This window comes from Thamnophis elegans, chromosome 4 (genome assembly GCF_009769535.1).
Source record: "Thamnophis elegans isolate rThaEle1 chromosome 4, rThaEle1.pri, whole genome shotgun sequence".
NCBI lineage: Eukaryota > Metazoa > Chordata > Lepidosauria > Squamata > Colubridae > Thamnophis > Thamnophis elegans.
Window position 1 is genome coordinate 2,528,126 of NC_045544.1, and position 26,550 is coordinate 2,554,675.

At 39.1% G+C, this 26,550-nt stretch overlaps 1 protein-coding gene across 1 annotated transcript in view; it reads right to left on the reverse strand.

Annotated features, from left to right (window-relative positions):
- CSMD1 (CUB and Sushi multiple domains 1) overlaps positions 1 to 26,550 on the reverse strand; it is a 982,247-nt gene that overhangs the window by 242,871 nt on the left and 712,826 nt on the right. The window contains exons 11-12 of the mRNA XM_032215147.1: positions 21,369 to 21,472; positions 21,048 to 21,160 (exon numbers count right to left, since the gene is read on the reverse strand). Coding sequence (XP_032071038.1) covers positions 21,048 to 21,160; positions 21,369 to 21,472 — 217 coding nt within the window. The remainder of the gene's footprint in view (positions 1 to 21,047; positions 21,161 to 21,368; positions 21,473 to 26,550) is intronic.

The window sequence follows — 26,550 nt, forward strand, 5'->3', positions numbered from 1 at the left end:
CCCCGGCCCTAGGGAATGATCTCCCCGTAGAGATCCGGACCCTAACTACTTTTTGGCCTTCTGTAAAGCTACTAAGACCTGGCTGTTCTGGCAGGCCTGGGGCTGTTGATTAGCATCCAGCCCAACTATAAGCAGTAGGTATGTTGTGTAATTTTAAACAATTGTATTTCTATTTTTAATTTTTATATTCCCTTGTTTGTCTGTAAGCCGCCCAGAGTCCCTAGGGAGTGGGCGGCATACAAATGTCAATAAACTTCCAAACTTCCAAACTTCCATTATGACTTGGAAATTATTCTTTTGTTCCTTTGGGAAAATCCCACTCCAGAGTTAAAAATTAGAGCAGATACAAAACCCAATAGTTTCTGGACCGCCTACTGCCAATTACCTCCACTAGACCGATACGATCGCATAGATCAGGCCTCCTCCGAATTCCATCATCCAGCCAGTGTAGACTGGCAACTACCCAGAGGAGAGCCTTCTCGGTGGCTGCTCCGACCCTCTGGAACGAACTCCCCGTGGAGATTCAAACCCTCACCACCCTCCAGGCCTTCCGCAAAGCCCTTAAAATCTGGCTATCCCGGCTGGCCTGGGGTTAAAGACTCCAACCCCACTCGAATTGTGTGACTGTTGTGTTTTTAATAATGATGTATTGTCTTTATGTTAGAAATTGTTTGTCCTTTCCCCCCCCCCTTTTTTTGAACTGTGAGCCGCCCTGAGTCCCCCCAGGGAAAAGGGTGGCATACAAATAAAGGGAAAATGAAATGAAAAATGAAATGAAAACCAGTAATTCTGTGCTGTTGGCTATAACTTCAACTTTTATTCAGACTCCAGACACGAGATAAAAACACAACCCTAAGACAGTTTGCTGAAGTGGAAACAGGGAGATCTTGAGGTCTAGTCCTGCCTGAGGGACAAAGCCAACTGGGGGGGCCTCAGGTCCACATTTCACTCAGCCCTAATCCATGGCAAACCACAGCCAATCATTTCTGAAATCTTGCCAAGAAAACTGCAGGATCTTATCCATGGAAGTTGCAAGAGCCGAGGTGGCGCAGTGGTAAGGGTGCAGTACTGCAGGCCACTTCAGCTGACTGTTATCTGCAGTTCAGCGGTTCTAATCTCACCGGCTCAAGGTTGACTCAGTCTTCCATCCTTCCGAGGTGGGTGAAATGAGGACCCGGATTGTTGGGGGCGATATGCTGACTCTGTAAACCGCTTAGAGAGGGCTGGAAGCCCTATGAAGTGGTATATAAGTCTAACTGCTATTGCTATTGCTATTGCAAGGAGTAAAGGCATGCCCTTCTCACAAAAGATTAAAGTGTTCTTTTTAATGATCTCCAGAATATGTCAGCATAGCGCAAAACACTTCAGTTGATGTACTCTACTGACTAAAGATCATATTTATCATATTTTATCATTGACAGTATCAATCTCTCGGTCATTAAACACTGTTTTTTTTTTTTTTTTTTACTGTTAGTCAACTTGGCAACTTTCTGATATGTGGACTTCAACTCTCAGAATGCTGGCTGGGGAATTCTGGGGATTGAATTCCACGCAACTGAAAGTTGCCAAGGTTGCAAAACACCACTGCCTTCTATTTCTCAGTAAACAATCTTAGAAAAAGCTCACAAAAGAAAACCCCTTGGTGATATGCAACATATTAATCCAATAAATGGGTGAAGCTGTAACCAAACGTATTGGCTCTGCCATTCCACTGGACTATTTCAGGGGTGTGGAAAGGGGGGGGGGATCTGCTGCTTGGGTAACAGTCTATCCTCCATGGTAATCTACCAGGCCTCGTGCTCTGGAGAGGACACTCCAGCTTTACCTCTTCCCAGATCATGATAGCATAGTCTTTTGAGGCCGATGGATGCCAATGAATGAAGGGGTGAAGCTGTAAACGAGTGATATCACAAATCCTTGTTCCATGAAGAATGTTTGTACAGTATAAGAAAATCTTGAATTGCAGGCATAAGATTGAACCATCTCATTGCTGTACTTCACATGGATCTACACCTCAGTTCTCAAGGAAACTGAATGAGCAGAAATAGCATAGATGATCTCAATTCCCCATGGCATCATTATCATGCACTGTACACTGGTTTTATGTTAGATATACATCTCCCATATATGTACTGCTACACAACATTAATGATTCAGTGACTTCCCCCCCCCCCAAAGAAGCCTGAAACTAGCACAATTTTAAGAAAGGAACAAGTGCTAACTAACAGCTGGGATGCCATATTTTTCCCACATTAAGATATATAACTGATTTATTTTTCCTTTATGAAGATCTTTATCATCACTTGGAGCATCAAGGGGTAGTTCCATTAGTTTTTGCAGCTGCTGGAATATCTTCTGTCCTTTCAATGGTTGTCAGAAGAAGAAAAAAAGAAGTTTTGGGCTATTTGATCTGTGTCGAGAAACTTTGTGCAAAATAAAGCAGATACAAAGGACTGCTTTGCACAGGCACATAATGAGAAGACTTCTTCTTTAAATGGACTGTTCCTCTTGGTTTGGAATACCAGAAAATATCTGTTCTGTAAAATTTACCCAAACAATAAAATTGAAATTCAGGGCAATTATCTCTGCTTATTCCAAATTTGAACAAAATGAGCTTCGTAATGGCATATATTTTCATGGATTAGAGCCCATCGCATCAAGCATATTATTTTCAGTAAATTTGTTTATGTACATGAGAGAGAGGAAGAGTAAAAGATGGAGCTAAATGACTGTGAAATACTAAAAATACAATATCTAACAATGAAATGAGAAATAAGAATATTGTTAAAACTACAGTGCTAATTGAGAACAGCAATAATTGGTGATATTTTAACATACCTAAAAAAAAAAAATAACACCTGCAGTATATAACAGGAAACTATCTAATCAGATCTAATTTGTAACTGCTGAGTAGTAGTGCTTTGTAATCACATGGCTGAGAATTGTAAATTTCCACTGGCAATACTATTTGGCAAATATAATCTGGCAATATTTCCATTCTTCAAAGAATGGCAAACCAACACAAATGTTTGCTGAAGACCAATGGGAAGCATTTCTTGACAATTCCAATGTTATTAGAATTGAAATATCCATATGATACTTTTCTTTGCAAATTGAAAAAAAATCAGGGTATATTTCTTATCCACATGGAAAGTTACCATTTCCATTTACTTCCCCAGCCATTTACTCTCCCTTACTTCTAAGAAGTCATTTAGTATCATTTTTTCAGGCTTAATTTTTAATTTGTCCACATTATTTATGAAGTGTTGAAAAGGGTTGAGATTAAAACTTTGATTTTTCAGGCAGCCCAAGAACTCTAATAAGACTTTTAAGAGCACTTCTCATTGTGTCAATTACCATGAAGATGCTAATCAGTCATAAAGAATTAACATGGCTTTCTCTAGGGTATTTTATTTTATTTTACTATATAATATTAAAGAAGATTGAGATGGCTGGGTTATTACTGAAAATATCTGATAGTATTTTGACAGTCATTCAGATTGTCAATCCTATTCCAAGCTGGGAACACATTTGAGAAGGGAGAGGTATAGTCTTTCTCTAATATGCCACTAATGTACTAACAACACAAAAAAGTATCTGTATCTACCCATGATAATACTTATACATCAAAAATAACCCATCACAGCTTTCTCTAGTTCAATATTTACTCATGTAGCAAAATTACGTTGTATGTTTCATTCTGACAGATCAATTTTTAGCAATCTGTCTGGAAATTCTAAAACGTTGCAGCCCCCACAGCATCTGGAGAACGCCAGGATAGAGATATCAAATTATAAAATCCCTAATCTGTTCTCTCACATTCACACGAAACATTTAGTATGGTAAAATGACATGGTCTCCATCAGTTTCCACCACAGCCAATCCTAATTTCAGAAACATTCTGTTCATTGCTGTCCTAGGATTTGTATATTTTTTTCTATATAATGAATATCATGAACTCCCAAGTTCAAAAAAAATAATTAGGGTGTTTTAAAGAAGCAGTCTTCTTAGCAATAGCAATAGCAGTTAGACTTATATAGCGCTTCATAGGGCTTTCAGCCCTCTCTAAGCGGTTTACAGGGTCAGCATATCGCCCCCACAGTCTGGGTCCTCATTTCACCCACCTCGGAAGGATGGAAGGCTGAGTCAACCTTGAGCAGGTGAGATTTGAACCGCCGAACTGCAGATAGCAGTCAGTTGAAGTGGCCTGCAGTACTGCACTCTAACCACTGCGCCACCTCTTGTTTGGTGATAGACAAAATATGAAACTTGTATTGCCATTTTTGGAATACTGTTTATGTAGGGAGAATGTATATCGTCCATACACTAATAAACACAGTTTCCAATTCAGAACCAAACAAAAACAAAACAGTGTATAGAATCTTCTTTCCTTCCAATGCGAGGCATTGAGTATATTATATATAGTAAAATCCCTTCCTTTCTTCCTCCTTCCATCCATCCACCTGCTCACAGACTCTGCCTACAGACTTAGAAATAGCAATTTCTAAGAGAGGACCACTTAGAAAAGAAAGGCCCACAGAATACACAGGAAATTGCATGTTCCAGTCCACAAACTTGAATTCACTACAAATGGTAATATTCTTATAGAAAGTATGATAAGTATATTATGTATATTTCTTCCCATTCATTTTAGTAAAACTGTTTCAGTCATTTATATGTCAAAGATTTTTTTCCCCCCATGCCAGTGGGACTTTGAGATGCCACCGTCTCAGGATTGATCCTGCTGAAGAATTGATCTGCACCTCATCAGAGGCCATGATCCTTAAATTAATGTGCCACTCAATCTTATCAATGAAATGGATGAAGCACCTCAAATTACCACCCGCAGTTCCATTTAGTAAATCAAGTGCAGCACGAAGAGGGATTATCAATACTGCTTTTCAGTCAGATGCCAAGTATTTTCTAATCAAGTGTTTCAAGAAGAGCATACAGATAGTCCTAGCTACCAACCTCCTTTTCGGCATTGTGATGGCACTGAATGAATGGTAGTTACAACCACTCTTTAAAGTTCCAGCAATTGTATCATTGCCATGGTCACCTGATTATGATTTAGGTTTTTGATAACCAGCTTGCACTGATGATGGTTGGAACCCTCTGTGGTCGCTATACACAACCTTCCCTGCTGGTTTCCCACAAAGTCAATGGGGAAGCCAGAAGGAAATGTTGTTCTGATAAGTCCACCCGCTGCCTCTCTTCACTTGTGTGGTGTCCTCCTTCTCCCCCAACCTCCCTTCACTCATATCATGCTTCCCACAGCCTTTAGTTCATGCATAACCTATGCTAGGACTTCTAGGCTCTCCCCCCCTCCCTGAAGCACCCCCAATGGCGTTCCAATGCTCCTTAAACTCTGCTGGTGAAGAGAGGCAGCGGGTGGACTTATCAGAACATCTTGCAACCTTTCCTTAGCAGTTAGCAATAGCAGTTAGACTTATATACCGCTTCATAGAGCTTTCAGCCCTCTCTAAGCGGTTTACAGAGTCAGCATATTGCCCCCACAGTCTGGGTCCTCATTTTACCCACCTCGGAAGGATGGAAGGCTGAGTCAACCCTGAGCCGGTGAGATTTGAACAGCCGAACTGCAGAACTGCAGTCAGCTGAAGTAGCCTGCAGTGCTGCATTTAACCACTGCGCCACCTCGGCTTCCTTCTGGCTTCCCCATTGACTTTGTGGGAAACCAGCAGGAAAACTCTGTTTTCTGGTTAACAACCTGAATGTCTTGGGTTTACAACTGCAACCTTCAGTCCCAGGATTGTCATTGCTAAGTGATGTGGTTACATAATGTTGTGCTTTACGACACATTTGCTTAGCAATGACAATCCCAGTTTCAATTGCTGAAACAAGAAGACCACCTGTACTGTGCTTCTTTTTGCCACAATAGCAATAGCAGTTAGACTTATATACCGCTTCATAGGGCTTTCAGCCCTCTCTAAGCGGTTTACAGAGCAAGCATATCGCCCCCACAGTCTGGGTCCTCATTTCACCCACCTCGGAAGGATGGAAGGCTGAGTCAACCTTGAGCCGGTGAGATTAGAACCGCTGAACTGCAGATAACAGTCAGCTAAAGTGGCCTGCAGTACTGCACCCTAACCACTGCGCCACCTCGGCTCTCCAACAGACTTTTAATCAGGGCAAGTACAGATGGGAGCCCAACTTATTTTAACAAGAAACAAGTAGCTATTCAAAATTGCCTTAAATTGACCTTCAATTATGTTAGCTTTTAATGGCTGCCTTTGATTTTCATAAGAAAAGCAAAGTTCCTAATATGCACTGAGCTAGAAAATTAAAAGAGCTATCATCATTCATTCATCTAGGTTAGTTAATTCATTCAATGTTGGTTTCACCAACTAATCAATACTGGTCAAGACTGGCTAGTAAAAAATAGCAGGATTTGGAAACGAAAATTGAAGAGACAAAAAAAAAAATGGGAACATAGTATAAAGAAAATCATTGCTTATTTGAAGTGTGATATTTGATTTTTACAATTAGGAACTAGCTGTCATGCTTCAAAAAGCTTCCAAGATGAAGAATGTTTTTTTTTCCTTTTGTATTTTGTACCTTTTTTAAAGGGAAAAAAAAACCCATTTTCCTCCCACTGCTAGAGAAAGAAATTTACTTAGAGTAGTTTGGAAGCTGATCTCAATTATTTCTATTCTTTCCTTATTTTCTCTGAGACTGTCTCGTGACTAAATTGCCGTTGGTTTTTCTCACTTTGGAAATAAGCTAAAGAAATAGAAGAAGTTGCATTTTGGGTATCTATTTGCAAATTTAATAAAACAAGTCTAGAGTTTCTGTGAGATCTATTACATCTAGTAACAGAATAGTGTGGCAATCAGATCCACTGAGTCAGATAGATCTGATCTTGAGAAATGTGGAAATCAGAATAAACCTGGACCTTGAATACAAAATTACCCATCTGTAGATAAACCCAGATTGTTTTGATCATCTTATACCTTCATTATGTGTCAGGTAGATTATTATAATGGCACATACAAAGTTGCCTTTTTTGTCTGGCACTGTGATGGAATGTATTGAGGAGGTGTCACTGGCATTACTTTCAAGAAAATGTGCTAGAGGAAAAAGGGAATTTAAAAAAAATGACCTCTCCAAAGAATTAAATTAGAAATAACATTAATATACATTTTTTCCTACCGGTAGTAGTGCCCAATCGAAGGTATCACCAGAATTTTAGCTCTCTGAAACACTTTTTATACAGCTCCGATCAAAATTAAAACAAAAAATAAATAAATGAAACATTTTCCCCGTATATTAAATGAATATGGAAGATTTTCTTTTGCAAACAACTTGTATTTCAATTAGGGGCGAAAAAAACAGTCATGGATATCTGTTCTGACCCCCCTCCTCCGTCCAGGAACGAACGCTGAAACCAACATAAAGGAGAATGTTTTTTAATCAGTCCAGACTCTCGTTGGCTGCAAGCCACATAAACAAAGAGATAAGCACTCTGGCAGCAAGTCCTACAAACCTTGGCAGCAATGCAAACAAACTCTGGCAGCAATCCAGCCTGCCAAGTTTGTTTCTCGTTAGTCTTCTGCAAGAAGGGCGTGGCCCAAGCAGTCTCTTTTATAATCGGGAGAGGATCTTAATGAGCATCAGCTGAGCGTAATTACCTCCTGTAATTACGTAGTTGTTCTTGACGCCAAGTAGCCCTTCGACGGCGTGCATCCCAGAACAACTCACAGGTGGTTTCTGGATTGCTCTCTCTTGTCTCCTCCCCTCTGAGCCAAGGCTTAGGCGCCACCTGGTGGCCAACCAGTCTCTCTGCGCCCTGCTCGGAGTCGGAACCCTGTCCAGGGTCCTCCACATCCTCCAGGGCCGACTCATAAGGCCCCTCGCTGTTGGAGTCTGGTGGCAGCTCCAACGACTCCTGCCGTTATCAAAGAATATTCTATAAATATGGGGTGAAGGGGTTGCTAAAAAACAGGGCTGGGGAATTCTGAGAGTTGAAGTCCACAAATCGTCAAATTGCCAAGTTTGGAGACCTCTGCTAAAGAGGATGGCAGATAACATTCTGATATATCAGCCCTTGTATTTGGTTTTTTCTCTCCAACATAAAGAGGGAAGCCCATTTCCAAAAACAAAAAAAACAAAATCTGGGAACTCCTAAGCCCGTAATTGAACTCAAAATCAGTTACAAAAATGCAATAACAGATCTGAATGATCACCATTGCTCTCTTGGCAAATTCTGGTGAGATAAATGTGTCCTAAGAACAGCAATCATGTTTGATATGCAAAGAGAGAAAGAGAACATGGGGCATGCCGTTTCAGCTTTAATTACCCCGGTGCCTTTTATATCTCATGCAAGGGAATGCTGAATCTGTCAAAAACCAGCAGAACTTCCCCTGAAATTAATAAATAAACAATGCCTTCCCTTTAGATTTAGAGCCATGCAATATTGTAAAATTCTAAAAAAAACCAACAAACCACTGAATACAGAAAAATGGTTAAAAAACAACAACCGTAAACTGTTAACTAAAAACACAAAAGCATTAGAAGCCCAGTAACTGACAGTCAATCTACAGAAGCATTTTACCAGATTACATGGTAAAGGGAGTTGTAAAGGGACACCAAAAATGTTTGTTTAAAATACTCTTTATTTTGTTTGAAAATACACAATAGCCAAGAAAAAAAAGCAAGTGTAAACAACTAAGACTCAGCCTAAGGGGGAAACTCTTGCAAAAGGAATGGGGGGAAAGGTTTTGTGCACAAGCCAAATAAAAATAATACAACACGCTTTTAGGTGTACACCGAAGTCTCTACGTAATTGAATTTTATCAGAGACCCGGAACATTTACACTTCGTAATCTTGGAGAAGGTGCACTGTCTGTCTTACTAAACACAGCCTGGCTCCTGGGAAGACTTAAAAAACAGCTCAAACAAATCCGTTGCTGGCTGTTTAGTGCTAGGGCCCAGTCTGGGGAGTGAGACTGAATTGGAGGCAGAGAGCTTAAGGACTTCTGACCTTGCAACTCAAGAGCCAGAGGACTCTTCTATAGATGAAATCCTGAAAGAGCAGAACTTACTGGAAAATAACCCTGCTCTGTTCTGGAGCAGTAATAGGTAATCTCTTACTGGATACAGAAGCAGCAGTCCAAGTCAGCTGATGGAGGAGCTTACTGGACCAGATCCTCTGCAGTGGAAGACCGTCAGAGTAGAACAAAGAGTTTTAATGAGAGTCTCCAAAATGAAGAGTAAAAGGTAAAGGTGAAAGTTCCCTTTGCACATATGTACTAGTCGTTCCCAACTCTAGGGAGCAGTACTCATCTCCATTTCAAAGACGAAGAGCCAACACTGTTCGAAGACATCTCCATGGTCATGTGGCCAGCATGACTAAATGCCGAAGATGCACGGGACGCTGTTACCTTCCCACCAAAGTGGTCCCTATTTTTCTATTTGCATTTTTTTTGTGCTTTCGAACTGCTAGGTTGGCAGAAGCTGGGACAAGTAACGGGAGCTCACTCTGTTATGCAGTGCTAGGGATTTGAACCGCTGAATGCTGACCTTTCTGATCATAAAGCTCAGCATTTTAGCCACTGTGCCACCATGTCCCACTGAAAATAAAGAGAGACTTGCTTGAATCTGGACTATTGAAAAAGGGCTTAGAAGTCAGAGTTCTGTTTTTAATTTCAGAGCTCAGTTCCTGATTGTGAGCAGTTCTGTTTCTCTGAGATCCTTGGAATGGTACAAGACTACATTCAATTTTATTCCAATATCTTGGATTTGCCTTTGTCAGAAGGAAATAACTCTTGCCACCCTTGTCATCCACACCACACACCAATGCTGGGTACTGGGCCTAACCTATTGGTGAACCCTAAACAATAAAACAAATATTGCTTAAGAGTTTCTGCCCGTTTCTATGGTAAAACTGACTAAACACCTGTCCCGCTAGGGAATTGGCATATACAGACATCCCCTTAAGATATAGAAATCCTTTATCCACACAATGATATTCTCCCAACACCAGATCCATCACCCAAAGGCCAACACCTGGACACACAAGGGGCCAAAGCTCATCTTACCCTGGAGAAAATATTATTCTGGACCCAACTCAATCCCCCGAGGCAAACACATTGGCAGACGTCTTCACACGCTTCCTAAACAAAGACTAGACTTTCCTATCAATACTACCGATCCTGTCTTTTAAAAACACATGGCATCATTGATTGCTAAACTCTTCCTTTCACTGTTAAATAAACTCTATTTTTGCCATCAAGTAACAGATTAACAGAGTTGGAAGGGACCTTGCAGATTATCTAGTCCAACCCCCTGCCCAAGCAGGATCGAACTCACAACCTCCTGATTGTAAGGTAAGAGCTCTACCTTTATTGTCCTATATTGTTTGAACCTGGCTTGGGATGAAGTAATTTTTTTTCCGTACATGGAACTTCAGCTATTAAAAGAAGTACCCCTACACCATCTCCAAACTCTTACATTCCAAATTGTGGCCAAATTTACAGCTTCCATGAATCCTTTGTATAGAACCTCCCCATTTGCAATTTCTGGCACAGGCCATTTAACTTCAGGGAGCCGAGGTGGCGCAGTGGTTAGGGTGCAGTACTGCAGGCCACTTCAGCTGACTGCTATCTGCAGTTCGGCGGTTCAAATCTCACCGGCTCAAGGTTAACTCAGCCTTCCATCCTTCCGAGGTGGGTGAAATGAGGACCCGGATTGTTGTTGGGGGCGATATGCTGACTCTGTAAACTGCTCAGAGAGGGCTGAAAGCCCTATGAAGCGGTATATAAGTCTAACTGCTATTGCTATTGCTATTCAAGACTTGGGAATTATATTTGATTAGTGATTTAGCTGTCTTTCCTTAGAAGTGAAGAAAAAAAAGGCTAACAGAGTTGGCAGGGACCTTGGAGGCCTTCTAGTCCAACTGCTGCTCAGGCAGGAAACCCTAGAGCTGCGGTGGTACAGTGGTTAGAATGCAGTATTTCAAACTAATTCTGTTGACTGCCAGCAGTTCGAATCTCACCGACTCAAGGACTCAAAGATGACTCAGAGTGGTAAAATGAGGACCCAGATTGGGGAAAATATGCTGACTCTGTAAACTGCTTAGAGACAACTGCAAAGAACTCTGAAGGGGTATATAAGTGCTTTTGCTACACCATTTCAGACAAATGGCTGTCCAATTTCTTCTGAAAACCTCCGGTGTTGGAGCACCCAAAACTTCTGGAGGCAAGTTGTTCCACTGATTAATTGTTCTCACTCTTAGGAAATTTCTCCTTAGTTCTAGGTTGTTTATCTCCTTGATTAGTTTCCATCTATTGCTTCTTGTCCTGTCAGGTGCTTTAGAGAACAGGTTGACCCTGTGGAAGCTCCTCTGATATTGGAACACAGATATTAGATTATGGCACTTGTAATTTTTTTACAGATTTTTACCTGGCAGAAGTGCTCTTTATAGGTTAATCTTGCTGCGACTATCATCACCTGTGTTCTAATACTAGTATAAGACATCAAAATTTCCTCTGTGCTTGAAGTGTGTAGTAACCAACCACAAGTTTTTCTCATCCTTTGCAAAAACAACAACAACAACAACAACACTAGGACAAGAAGCTAATTTGTAACAATAATTCATTCCCTTCTTTCTTGCGAACTGTTGAACTGACAACCTATTTATATCATCTTACAGAAATACACATACTTTTAATTAAATTTTAATTAGCAGTTTACTTCATGTCCAATGGACTAAAATTAAATTGCCTTGATGTCAAGCAATTAACCTGGTTGAAGTGATGGGTAAAACAGCATTTTAGACTGTAACAAAAAAAGAAACCGTAAAGACTAACATCTAAAATGAAGCATAGATGAAATGTCAGTGATCAAATCTATACGAAGTCTCTCAAAATCTTTTATAAAATGAAATGGCAATGAGAACGCTGCAATTTATATTTTAACTATTTAAGTATCTGATCTTCTGATTACACACTGATTGCTATGGTCTCATCATTTTCCAGAAAGTTTAAGCTAGTTATCTGACAAGCTTACATTAGCAATCATTGTTCATCTCACAGTTAGCCAGATGTTTAGATTGGATTTGGCATTTTTATCCACCTATCAAGTACTTCCCAAGGTCCTGGGATAGGTAGAAGTTGTTTCATAGTGTTTGAAGGATTTAAGCTGTTCCAAGTGAAGCTGCCTTTTGCAACTGACCTTTGTGGATTTTGTCAATGCCAATGGTGTTATTTAGCAAAACTTCTCCAGGATTATCTAACCACAATCTGGCACTCTTGAGTCTTTCAACATTACACTCCTCACCACTGCAAGTAAGTCCTTCTGCCTTGGTACTAGTTATATTCTTATTATCTTTCCTTCTATCTAATATATTTTTATTTTATTTATTTATTTGGAAAATTTATTGGCTGCCCATCTTGTATCCAAAGACTTAGACATCATGTTAAACATCTCACGGCTTTGAATTAGGTGTATAAATGAGAAAGCTCATTTACTTCAAATGAAAACTCTGCATTGATTTGTTCTGCGAGCCATTTGTTTATTTTATTGTTCATTCATGGAATTGTCAAGAATCTTGTCTAATACCAAAAGTTCAAAAGCTTCCATAAACTTCCTAGACTACTTCTTTAATGTTTGAGTTTTCCATAGAGTGTTATAGGGGAAATCAGTGCCTGCATATTTCTGATATTTTTAGTTATAGACAAGTCATGGTGTCTAAATATCATTATCAGTAACCATTATTAGTTACTGTACAAATCTGTGATATATTTCTTGATTGCTTGTTCCTTTACTGTTTATTGTCAATCCTTAAAAAAAAAATCCTACCTACCACTTCCACATTTTCATTGTTAATTTTACAGCTGGCTACTGTGTTTGTTATTAGTTTTGTGTTTTGCATATTTAAGTCTTAGGGCGATTTTTTTCCCCACTGTGCTTCTTGGCTTTCATTATTAGAATTGTAAATCATTTGCATTTTCAGCTATCCAAGGATAATCATCAACATGGTGCAGCTTATGGATAATTTCCCTCCAACTTTAAACCACACTCGGCTTTTTCCAATCCAGCTTCTCGGGATATATTTAGCATATATTTAGACTAAATGAAAAAAGGCTTTCGCTCCTTTGCTATCTTGGAGTCCGCCTTCATCATGTTCTGTTCAGAGCATGAAGACAATGTGAGGCTCTGGGATTGATAGTTTCCTAAGGACATTTTATGCTTGACGTGATTTGATATTACTGAAGGTCTGTGTAAAATTAATAGTACACACATTAACTTCTCTTTGGCATTTTTTTTTTTTTTGACTTCCTCAATTATCCTGGGTGTATCAGCAATATTACTTGTTCCATGGATCTTTCTAAAATCAACGCAAGCACCTGGCATCTCTTTCCTAAATATAGGGATTTTAATCTATATTGGAAGGTCCTAAGCTTCGTGACCCGTCAAAACTGTGCTCGACTAAGCCACAGCTGATTAAACCACGTCGCTGACGTCATCAACAGGGCGACAACAGCCAGCTCGGAGAAAGAAGGGCGCTTTAAATAGCATTTTGAAAGCAAGCCGATTCAACTTAAGGTAAAGGTTAGGTTTAGGGTTAGCTTTAGGGTTAGGTTTAGGGTTAGGTTAAGGGTTAGGGTTAGGGTTAGGTTTAGGGTTAGGTTAAGGGTTAGGGTTAGGTTTAGGGTTAGGTTAAGGGTTAGGATTAGGTTTAGGGTTAGGTTAAGGGTTAGGTTTAGGGTTAGGTTAAGGGTTAGGTTTAGGGTTAGGTTTAGGATTAGGTTTAGGGGGGGTTAGGTTTAGGGGTTAATTTTAGGTTTAGGGTTTACAGCGTGCTTCTGTCTCCGCGCTGTTGTCGCCCTGTTGATGACGTCAGCTATGGGGTTTAGTCGGACGCGGTTTAGTCGAGCGCGGTTTTGTGGTGGAACCCCTAAGCTTTACTTTGGCAGTATGATAAATTGAAGACATTGTATGATAATCTACAAATTCTGTTAAATCTCTTTTCTTTGGAGACTTCTTTGGATCTTTCTGATCTGTGTTCTTTTCAGATCTGATGGCATGCTTCGCTTAGGACCTGTAGTACTACTGCTTCTGTTGCTTGTCTTATTTCTACAAATTCCGTCAATTCCTGCAATTTTCCAACTTGATAATGCATGGAGCGTTGATTTAACTTCATCTTCTAGCAAAGTGATTTTTTAAAATATTTGAGACAATTATCCCTTTTGTCCTGATCTTGAATAATGTCATCACTCCTCCTCTACCAAACATTCCTGACTTTGCTATCTTATACAAAGTTTTAACAGCAGTCGTCCCAAATTGGATCCCCCATTAGTAAAGGAGGCTGTTAGAAGAATAGATTCCAATGAGTAATGTACACCAACTGCGCATCTCCAGTGCTATCTCAGTCTGGTTCATTTATTGGCTTCCTCCTCTCACAAAAAGCACTGGGAACAATTTTTCAAGCTTCACTTTTGGGATTCTTAACCTTGTCATGCTGGGCTTTGAACTCTGGATTGTGCCTCACTGCGTCTCTCATGTTTTCCCTTGAATTTGTCATTTGTTAAATCGGATGCTTGTTCTCAACATGCCAACCCTTGACTCCCTATATCTCAGGGGTTGCCACAAAGAAGAGGGAGTCAAACTATTCTCCAAGACACCTGAGGGTAGAACAAGAAGCAATGGGTGCAAACTAATCAAGGAGAGAAGCAACTTAGAACTGAGGACAAATTTCCTGACAGTTAGAACAATTAATCAGTGGAACAGAAGTTGCCTCCAGAAGTTGTGAATGCCCCAACACTGGAAGTCTTTAAGAAGATGTTGGATAGCCATTTGTCTGAAACGGTATAGGGTTTCCTGCCTAGGCAGGGGGTTGGACTAGAAGACCTCCAAGGTCCCTTCCAACTCTGCTATTGTATTGTATTGACTATTTGCAGTTGCCATCTTTAGTTATAGGTTTTTTAAAAAGGGCATAGCTTCTATAAGTTCTGCCTGAATTTATTTATCAGTGGATTGGCTGGCATCCAGCAGTGCCAGCCCAGAAAAGGTGGAGGAACTCAATAAAAGTGAGGTGGATGTACTGTTGGAAGACCTGAAAGATCAGGTTGAGGGCAGATTTTTCTAGAGGGGAATAAAACTATGTATGATTATGGCACATAACTGGTCAATCAGAAGTGATTTTCAACTCTTCAACTTATATTTTTTAAGGGGAAGAAATTTCATCATGGTTAAAAACATGGCTATGCTGGGAGTAAATGTATATGCTTCCAACTCTACAAAGACCCATTAATGGAGGTGTTTTTGTGTTCACACATGAATATGCAATACCCATTTCCCTCAGTTTGGACATTCAGACATTTACTGTTCTACAGTACTATTGTGGCTGTCACACATTGCACAAATGTTTATGCGGCTCTTGATCCAAAAACATTATTCACTCGTCTTTGAATTATACTATTCTCTGCCACAAAAGAAATAGAAGCTAAAATATTGTACATGTGACTTTTTCCACGTAACTGATTTATACCATACATTCGTAGAAAAAAATGTAGTTGAATAACAGCAACATAAAACTAATTTTGATTCCAGCATATTTTAAGTATCATAAAAATTAGAAATATTATTTTGAGGTATTTCATCTATTACTAGTTTTTTTTCTTAATTTTAAGCAAGATTATGTTGTATCTACTTTGCTATTACATTATTATACTTTGCAAAGATTTGCTGGACATGGCTATATAAAACCATAGTACAATGAAAATATTCCTTGGGTTGGAGCATTTATCATTATCATTTGTGAGCCGCCCTGAGTCCCCTTCGGGGGAAAAGGGCGGCATATAAATATAATAAAATAAAATCAATTATGACTTTAATTTTTATTTCCCCCAGCAATTCATTAATAGAATTTTAAAAATGCATTGATTAAATAAATTAAACCGTGGTCTGATCTAAAAATCTCTAAATCCTCCTTCTCATTAGTTCAATTTCCAGATCAATATTATTAAAAGAAAACAACCATAATGAAACGAATACTTGGTTATAATAGGCTAAAATAGGCAGAAAATAACCTTTTAATTACCAAATAAATGTTCACATCAGTTTTCTAACTTTTCCTTCATTGTACAATGTAGCAGTACACCATTTATCACATAATATTGTTGTTCTGAATTTTTTTCAGAGCTTCTAGAAATAGAGCTTAAAAATCTTAACATATTTTTTTTCCAGATAAGAAGAAATTGCTTTCTGATCATTCTTATTACAATCTGGGAAATTGATTGTGCTAAATATAATAAAACTCATTCTGGTGTCAAAGATGAATTTGTGTGCAAATGTTGCAAGCATGAGCCATCTTACGCAAAGCCTATGTTCAATGTGCCTCTAAAAATAGCCTCATTTTTTTTGTGATCCAGCAACACAGCACGGAGGAAATCTACTTTAATTTACTCCCTGCTGCTACTTAAATAGCTATGGCAAATTATACAAAATATGATTTACAGAAATACATTTTATCATCAGGTGCCATAGAATTAGAATTCGACAGTTCAAAAAAGGCTTCTATTGACAAAAGAGCCCCGGAATTCTATCACATAATATATTTTTTGCTTTTTCTCAGATGCAAATATTGTGTTACAGTTTATGGAAAGCTTGTTTGTGCGTACTGGAAGAAGAAAAAGCTTCCCTCCCCCCTCCTCTGATAATTTATGAAATGTTAATATGGTGTACAGCTTCATAATCCCAGGCTTTATATAACTATGCCTAATTCATTATCTTTTACATCAGCAACAGATAAAGGATGTATAGCAGACATTTCTCTCTCTCTCTCTCTCTCTCTCTCTCTCTCACACACACACACACACACACACACACACACACACACAAACACAGAACACAAAGAGGGGGGGCTGATTTCCACCGATTATCAAGGCCAATACTGATTAAAAATACTGTTTCAAAACAAAACAGGAAACACCTTATACATCAATTGCTGAATTCGGCTTTAAACCTCGTGGCTCAAATTTAAAAAAATAAATAATAGCAAGCCAATACAAGGCTTAGTGCTTAAAAAAATATTATTTTTATCAAGTGATTCCATGCACAGAAAAGTGTTATCTGAATAATACAGTTAATAGAACAGTTTTCATCAATAGCCACAGAAATGGCTATAGTCTGAGGCTCTGTAGTTTCTTTTCATGGAGAGCTTCTATATGATTGCAGAATGTATTTAGTGTGATATAATTCACTTTCGAAAGATGGAAACCAAATATTTCATACTTTCCAAGTTTACCTTTTCATTTCATAACCTTGACTCAAACAATCATGTTTCCTGGTTTAGAATTCTGTCATGTTTTGAACAGGAATTCCAGGGAAACGTCTGAGTGGAATTGTCAATCATAGTTGGCCATTTTTTTTTTTGACAAAATGAATAAAATATTTATTTTTAGTTCTTTTTGTAACCTAGAAGTAGTAAATTGTAACTGGGAGAGAATGGTGGTGAGGTTGTGGTTGTTATTGCTATTTTAATTAGATAAATGCATTGTTGCATTTAACATGCACTCCATTGGGAGAAAGCAGGAACAAACCATTTCTACAACACTGTCAAGTAAAAGAAATAGATGCAATCACCAATAGTTGAATTTAACTCAAGGACATCTTTATCTATACCTACACAGATAGATTTTAATCAGCTGTGGGCAATAATTACTGGGAATACATTAAGTATGGAGAGGGAATTTAACACTTTCTGCTGTCTTGCCAAGTTTCAAATTGGCTCTTTGAAACTGCTGTTTGTACTGGAAAAAGAAAAAAAAAACATTTCATAGGCTGGATGGCCTTTGGAAGTTTTTCTTTTAATAGAATTGCATTCATTATGAATTCTTCAGAATGACACACCCATAGGTTTATCTTATAGGTCCACTTAAAATAAATATATAGGTTTTACAATCTCTTATAAAGATGCCTAACAGAAGTGAATTGCTTTGATATTCAAATATTTGACTTAAAGGAATGAAGCCTGCTGGAATCATCTTCTCTTATAGTTGAAACAATATTCAATTCCTTCCCATAATACCAAGATATGAAAATAAAAATAGAAGGGGAGGAGGAGAAGGAGGGGTAGGTTTGGAGAGAATAGCTCAGAAAATACATTCTGCTTTTGAAACCACAGAAAATGAATGCAGTTATTACAAATTTCTCCAGCTAAATACCCAGCCTGAACCAATCCATTTATATGGGAAAGAAAGCTCCTTTGTTGCTATGACAATCCTGCATGGAAGAAAAAACAACAACACACTGTATAACCTTGTAATAACCTATAGTTAACAATTGTCCATAGTAAAGCAGATGTGTTTAATATCAGTGAGTACAAAACTAATACTTAAAATAGTGAAAGTTTTTCCCCTTGCCTTCTCATCTAGGCTGGAGCCCTCAGAGACTGTGAAACCTTTCCATTGGCCAATTAGTCCTGTCTTGAAAGAAATGCCTCACCTCCTCAAGAAGCATTGCTCAACCTATTTGGTTTAGATTAGCTACTCACTAATCTCCAATGAAAAGGGACAACAATGTTGGGTTACAATTAGAAAGAGTCTTGGAGGAAACAGATTATTCTGGGTGTCTCTGGTCAGGCCTGGATATGGGACCAAATCTCCTACTTGATCTTTTAATGGCTTTTGAAAGCATCAACCGTGGTGTCTTTCTTCAAAGAAAGGGGGTGTCCTACTTTGCAGTGGTAGTCCCCCTTCCTGAAGATTTCATCTAGTTGGTGATAGTGAGAGGGCCAATCCATAGGGAATTTATGGGGTGCCATAATCCTTGCTCCTGTTGCTCCTGATGTTTTATTGACATGAAACCACTGGAGAAGTCATCTGTTAATACCCAGCTTTATGTCTAAGCTGGGCAGAAATGCTGACCCAATGAACAGAACCTTGTAGAGTCTGGATGACGAGAAACAGTCTCAGATTGAATTGTAGCAGGATAGAACTTTATGGATTTAATGAGCAAAAGATAGTATACTTGGGGTATTTGCTGAAGCTACATTCCCCTATATGTATCTGATTTACGATCTGGATGCAGAGTCAGAGCTGAAGTTATGGCCAAGCGGGTCTTTATATAATGACACCTGGGATTCTAATTTGGGCCAATTCATGAACATAGAGTTTGCTCTATGAGCCGAGGTGGCGCAATGGTTAAATGCAGCACTGCAGGCTACTTCAGCTGACTGTTATCTGCAGTTCAGCGGTTCTAATCTCACTGGCTCAAGGTTGACTCGGCCTTCCATCCTTCCGAGGTGGGTGAAATGAGGACCCAGACTGTGGGGGCGATATGCTGACTCTGTAAACCGCTTAGAGAGGGCTGAAATCCCTATGAAGCGGTATATAAGTCTAACTGCTATGGCTATTGCTATTGCTCTTAGTCACTCATGCCCTTGTCACCTCACAGGAAGACTTTACACGGCCAAAGGCCATTCACTTTACTGACATGGAGCTGAACTGATTGTAACTCAGCTTCCTGGTGCAATTCAAGATACTGTCTATCCCCATTAAAGCTCCACATGGCTTTAGCCCAGGGGTGAAATGCTACCAGTTCAGTCCAGTTCACCAGAACCGGTAGTAAAAATGCTATCCGTTTGCCCAAACCAGTAGTAAAACAAATGCTACTGGTTCAGGTGAACTAGTACGACGATCAGCTGTGATGCACGATTTATATTAGCTAGAAAGCAGGATTCCCCCTCCCTTCGCTGTTTGCTTACTTTTGCAGGCAGGGAAGGTCTTGTGCATGCACAGAGGTGGCATGTGCTAGCAAAGATACTGAATTCATTAATACCATTGCTTTTTTTCCTCACAGTGACCCCTTTAAAATCATTTTTAATTGTAAGCAGCTTGGAGTTTTCAGAAATGAGTGGCACTGAGGTTGAAGGAAAAAATAACGTAGAAGCAAATCATTCTGTTTGCTGCGTAATTAGTTTATAATATTTTCTTTTTCTCCTCTTCCTTGTGATATGTTGGCAGTAACTGGAAACTTGTATCACTTGAACATAGATCTGTGTGGGTGTATGTAAATGACATATTGATGCAAATACATATATACATACTCTGTGTGTGTGTGTGTGTGTGTATAGAGAGATAGTTATAGATATAGATATAAATATAGATATATAGCAATAGCAATAGCAGTAGACTTATATACCGCTTCATAGGCCTTTCAGGCCTCTCTAAGCGGTTTACAGAGAGTCAGCATATTGCCCCCAACCATCTGGGTCCTCATTTTACCCACCTCGGAAGGATGGAAGGCTGAGTCAACCCTGAGCCGGTGAGATTTGAACCGCTGAACTGCTGATCTAGCAGTAGCCTGCAGTGCTGCATTTAACCACTGCGCCACCTTGGCTCTTACACACACACATACACACACACACACACACACACACACACACACACACACACACACATATATATATATATATATATATATATATATATATATATATATATATATATATATATATATATATACATACATGCATACACACACACACATACATACACATACATACAGGGTGGGGCATAACCTTTTCCTAGGGGGTCACAGCAAGATCGACAGCAGTTTACAACTTCCGCGACACCTCATTTTAAAGCCCATAAAAAACTGAATTGAATGAGCTATTAAATGTTAAATTTGCTTTAAGAATGGCTGGAAAATTCGATTCGGAAGAACAAAGGATCATTGACAGAATAAAATGCATTGCCTTTCGAGAGGCTCGCGATGCTGGAGCGACGTTTATCAATCCACCTCGTTTGAATGCTGTTCGAAGGGCTAATGGTGGTCATACTGACTATTAAATCGTGTCAATAAACTCAGTTTTTGATGGGCTTTCGAATGGTGTATGAATTATTTGTGTTGTTATTACAAGTGTTGCTGTGACCCCCTAGGAAAAGGTTATGCCCCGCCCTGTACATACACACACACTGATTTTATATATATCCTGAATATTTAGCAGCAGTACTTCTGATGTATTAGTTTTTTGCATCTTCTCAAAATAACTTCATTTATTAATTCAATCTGAAACATACCTTGATAAACAGCTTTGAATCCTAGTGAGCCAATGCTGTCATCTGACTGTAGATGGAGCCACATCTGATTGCTCATGCTGACAATAAGATCAGGGACACTGGAGCCTGTCAGACTTCAGAAGAAAAACAATAGAGTTGATTGTTGCAAAGTTAGAAAAGTACTGGGGGTATTTGTGATTTTGCAAAGGTTCTGTTGAATTTACAGAAATGTTGTAACTCACTGATAATACAATTGGGACAAAAAAATCATTGCCTATGTAGTCTAAATAATTGGAAAAAGAAGCAAAATAGAGTTTCCAATGAATAATGCAGTGCACTTACACATATAAAACTGTTCTTGTGTCTCCCACTTTGCCCGCATCTCCTACTGTAAGGGTGTCATATCCTCTTTCCAGCTCAAATTCTTCAAAAGCGAGCTTTATGACCTATTAGGATCAGAAAAGTATACTTCAGTCAATTCAATACTTCTCTGAAAGAGTGAGTGTCTCTTAAAAGGAATTGGGTTGAATTAAACACTGATGGAATAAAGAAAGAAATGAATTATGGCACATAACCTTCTGCCTTCTTTGTTCTTACTCACTTCTTTCTTGGTGTCTTTTTCTTTTCCATAAAGAAGTAAGAAACTCTTGGCATATAAAATAATGGGAAGTCACATAGAATATTACACTTTACCTGTCCCTCGAAGCCAAACAACTTCAATGGCATGCTTAAGATTTAGAAAATTGATTGGATCAATAGCTCATTGTTTCAGATGTTGAGCTCAGCAAAGTCTAATAATTGTGGATACTCCATAAAGGTATTTGACTGTTTTGTGATTGATTATGTGTCATCAAGCTCTTTTCACCTCTTTGTGACCACTTTCGCCCCCCCCCCCCATTAATATGTTTTCCCTAACTTATAGTTTCAAGTCTTATAACTGTACATTCATTGTTACTGTAACCGAGTCAATCTTCCCTGTGGTTGGTCACTCTTTCACTATTTCCTACCACTTTCCACAGCATTACATCATGAAAGTTGGGTCTTCACATGATGTGTCCAACAGAAGAAAATTTGAGCCTGGTCATTTGGGCTGTGAGTGAGAGTCTACTTCTGGGTCCAATTCAAGGTATTGGTTTTAAAGCCCTTCACTTCAAAGCATTATCTGAAGACCATTTATCTCCAATTACATCATATTTATTGCCAAGAAAACTGTATGGACTTATCCAGAGAGTTGTCAGGAGTCGAGGCTGACTCAAAAGCGCATGGACACACAATAAATAAACATCAAGCTATCTTTTGTTTTGATTTGTTAGCTGAGCTAATTGGGGGTGTGCTTACTCTAATCAGTGTGCAAATTTAATTGGAAATTTTTCCATAATATTTTTTCAATTAAAAAAGCATAATCAAGGAGCACAATGGGAAAAAATGGACTAAAATTAAATATTAAAATTATCAAACTAAGAATGGAAGATACAAAAAACAAAACAAAACCAGCTTTAGACTTAACAATGAAGACGCAATGAGGTAGATAATGTCTGTCTTTTAGGATGAACCATCAACGGTAAAGAATCAAGCAGTCAATAAATATGCCCTGTTTATTAGCTGGTAGACAAGTAGAATAGAATAGAATAGAATAGAATATACTTTATTTGTATGCCGCCCTTTTCCCTGAGGGGACTCAGGGCGGCTCACAACTCAGGGGGAGGGGAGGACAAACAAGTTATAGCATGAAAGACAATACATTGTTAAAAGAAAGCACAACAGTCATATCATTCGGGTGGGGTTAAGGTCTTTAGCCCCAGGCCTGTCGGAACAGCCAGGTTTTAATGGCTTTGCGGAAGGCCTGGAGGGTGGTGAGGGTACGAATCTCCACGGGGAGTTCGTTCCAGAGGGTCGGAGCAGCCACCGAGAAGGCTCTCCTCCAGGTAGTCGCCAGGCGACATTGGCTCGTTGATGGGATTCGGAGGAGGCCTAATCTATGCGATCTTATCGGTCTAGTGGAGGTAATTGGCAGTAGGCGGTCTCTCAAGTACCCAGATCCAATACCATGAAGGGCTTTGTAGGTGACAAGTAGCACCTTGAAGCGCACCCGGAGATCAACAGGCAGCCAGTGCAGCTCGCGGAGGATAGGTGTTACATGGGTGAAGCGAGGTGCACCCACAATCGCTCGGGCGGCCGCATTCTGGACTAGCTGAAGTCGCCGAATACTCTTCAAGGGCAGCCCCATGTAGAGCACATTGCAGTATTCCAGCCTAGAGGTAACAAGGGCACGAGTGACTGTTGTGAGGGCCTCCCGGTTCAGGTAGGGGCGCAACTGGCGCACCAGGCGAACATGGGCAAATGCCCCCCTGGTCACAGCTGACAAATGACAAAGTCTTGATGTTGTGATACATCTGAGACTATAAGAATCAGGACAATGTAACCCATGGTGTTCCCTGTGATACTCTTATGGAAGTGAAAGTTGAACTTTGAAGATTTTGAAGATGAAGTATAAGTAAAGTATTAATGCTTTTGAACTTTGATGTTGGAGAAGATTCCTGAGAACACCATGAACAACCCAGACAACAAGCAAATGGATCATTGAACAAATCAACCAAAGTTCTCCTTTGAAGCACAAATAATGTGAAGACCAAACTCTCTAGAGAAAGTTCTAACGGTGGGAAAGTAGAAGAAAAGAAAAAAAAAGAGAACAAATAAAGTCACTCGTGCCCTTGTGACCTCTAGGCTGGAATACTGCAACGTGCTCTACATGGGGCTGCCCTTGAAGAGCACCCGGCGACTTCAGCTAGTCCAGAATGCGGCCGCGCGAGTGATTGTGGGTGCACCTCGGTTCGCCCACATAACACCTATCCTCCGCGAGCTGCGCTGGCTACCTGTTGATCTCCGGGTGCGCTTCAAGGTGCTACTTACCACCCATAAAGCCCTTCATGGTAGTGGATCTGCGTACTTGAGAGACCGCCTCCTGCCAATTACCTCCTTGCGACCTATTAGATCGCACAGATTAGGCCTCCTCCGAGTCCCATCCGCCAGTCAGTGTCGACTGGCAACTACACGGAGGAGAGCCTTTTCAGTAGTAGCTCCGACCCTTTGGAACGATCTCCCCGTGGAGATTCGTACCCTCACCACCGTCCAGACCTTCCGCACAGCCCTCAAGACCTGGCTATCCCGTCAGGCCTGGGGATAAAGACCGTAATCCGTCCCCACCCGAATGATGAATGTTGCGTACTATTTTTACTTATGTATTGTTTTATGTCTTACTGTCTTGTACTCCCCTCCCTATATATTGTAAGCCGCCCTGAGTCCCCTCAGGGAAAAGGGCGGCCTATAAATAATAAAAACTAAACTAAAAACTAAACTAAACTAAACAGGTTTTCTCATGGGAAAAAAAAATTGTACATAGTCACTAAGTGTTGACATCTACTTAATGGCACATAATCAGTTTTTCAACAAATTTAATCATTACCCAAAATATAATGCAATATACACTATAATTGCATTTACAGAAATATTGTGGAAGTTGAATAATGCCTATTTGTGCCTTTTCAACATCCCTAAGAGGGAATGGATATTAATAATGACTCAAAAATAAATTATGACAAAGCTATAAAAATAGGATAAAATATTTTGACAAGTAAAAAGTCAGCTCCTACTACAATCAAAGTATTTACACCAATTAAGGAAACAGTATGGGATATGTTACATAGTTTATCTAGTTTTAAGATGAATTCACACAATGTAATGACCTTCATCATTGGAGGTTTTTAAGAAAAGACTGGGTGGGCACCTGCCTGCTATGGTATAGGGCAGTGTTTCTCAACCTTGGCGACTTTCAGTCCTGTGGACTTCAACTCCCAGAATTCTGGGAGTTGAAGTCCAAAGGACTGAAAGTCGCCAAGGTTGAGAAACACTGGTATAGGGTCTCCTGCTTAAGCAGGGAGTTGGATTGGAAGACCTCCAAAGTCCCTGTCAGCTCTATTCTGCTTCATCCTATTTAATCAGATCCCTAACATTCAATTTATTAACTCATCTCTTTCCATCTGTTTAAATATTTGTATGCTTTCTACATTTACCAATCAACTATTTGTAAAGAAGAAGTTTTAAAGCAGAATCGAATTGCAGGAAATGTACAGTGTCATATTTAGTGCTGATGCTGCAGCTAAAATAATCGAATCATAAAGCAGCAACCACATTAATAGAAAGGCTAAAGACGTTTTTGACATATTAAAAAAGAAATGAATTAAAATAGTTACCGTACTATTAGCAGTTCGGTTCTACATATATTCAGATATTATAGAAACATATTAAGAAAAGAAAGATTTAGCATGTTTCCAAATTCAGAATGTAACTACTATAGAATAAATGGAATAATCTAAAATATCACGTTAAAAATTAATAGCAAATCAACTGGCACATTGATACAGGTAGAAGCTGTTTCCTGACTATTTTAAATGCCTCTGAAAAGAGACATTATATTTATCTAATAGCCTGTGTATTCTTTGCAAAATATTTCTCCTCCATTCTATTTCCTGTCATTCCATATATAGTATTGTTCAATGTTGATCTTATGAACTACCATAGATGTCACAAAATGCCGGTGCTAAAATGTAAGAATATAAACAGGTCACCAATGATTTATGCATTTCATTCAAAGTTTCTGTTTCTGGAATAACTTCCATTGGAAAGTGTAATAGGCAATTCTTTAAAATATTTTCTTGTGTAGAATTTGCTTTCCAAGCTTTCCATTGCAATAAGCTAAAATTATACCTCCATGAATTATTTTTAAAAGAAAACCTGCTTAGTTGCATAAAAGTATTAGATCTGTTGTATTAATAAAGCAATCACAACCTATTTGAAGTGGAGGGGTGTAAAAATGGTCCTCTGAATTAAATAACACAACTTTTGTGTCAGATCAACAAATTAAGATACCACACTGACTAACTTTGCAGCTGTTATCTATGTCATTCCTAGTTAGTAATAATTAAAAACAATATTTAGTATACAAACTGCTATATGAATTTAGTACAGACTCAAAAATAATTCTAATAGGAAAACAAGATGACTTTCAATATCATTGCACAAACAACTGTCCAATTCATGATATCAGTTAATATCATCATAACAACTGAGCTGAAAATTTATGAGGAGCCAAGACAGCAAAATGTGTTCTTTTCCAACTTATGTTGAAATAAAAGAATACTTTATTTATAGCAGTTTTATGATTTATTAATTGAGTTTTGCAAGTTAATAAGATTTGTATTATGAATGAAAGGATAACAACACTTAACAGCAGCTTCAATTTCCATTGGGATGTATGTACAGCAGTGCTGGGTTTCAAATTATTTTAGAACCTCTTCTGTAGGTGTGGCCAGCTTTGCGGGAGTGGCTTGCCAGCCATGTGACTGGGTGGGCGTGGCCAACTTGTAAAATGTGGTGAAACTCACTTAACAACACTCTTGTTTAGGAACCAAAATGTTGGCTCAGGAACTCTGGCATTTGAAGCACACAAGTCTTAAAGCTGTCAAGT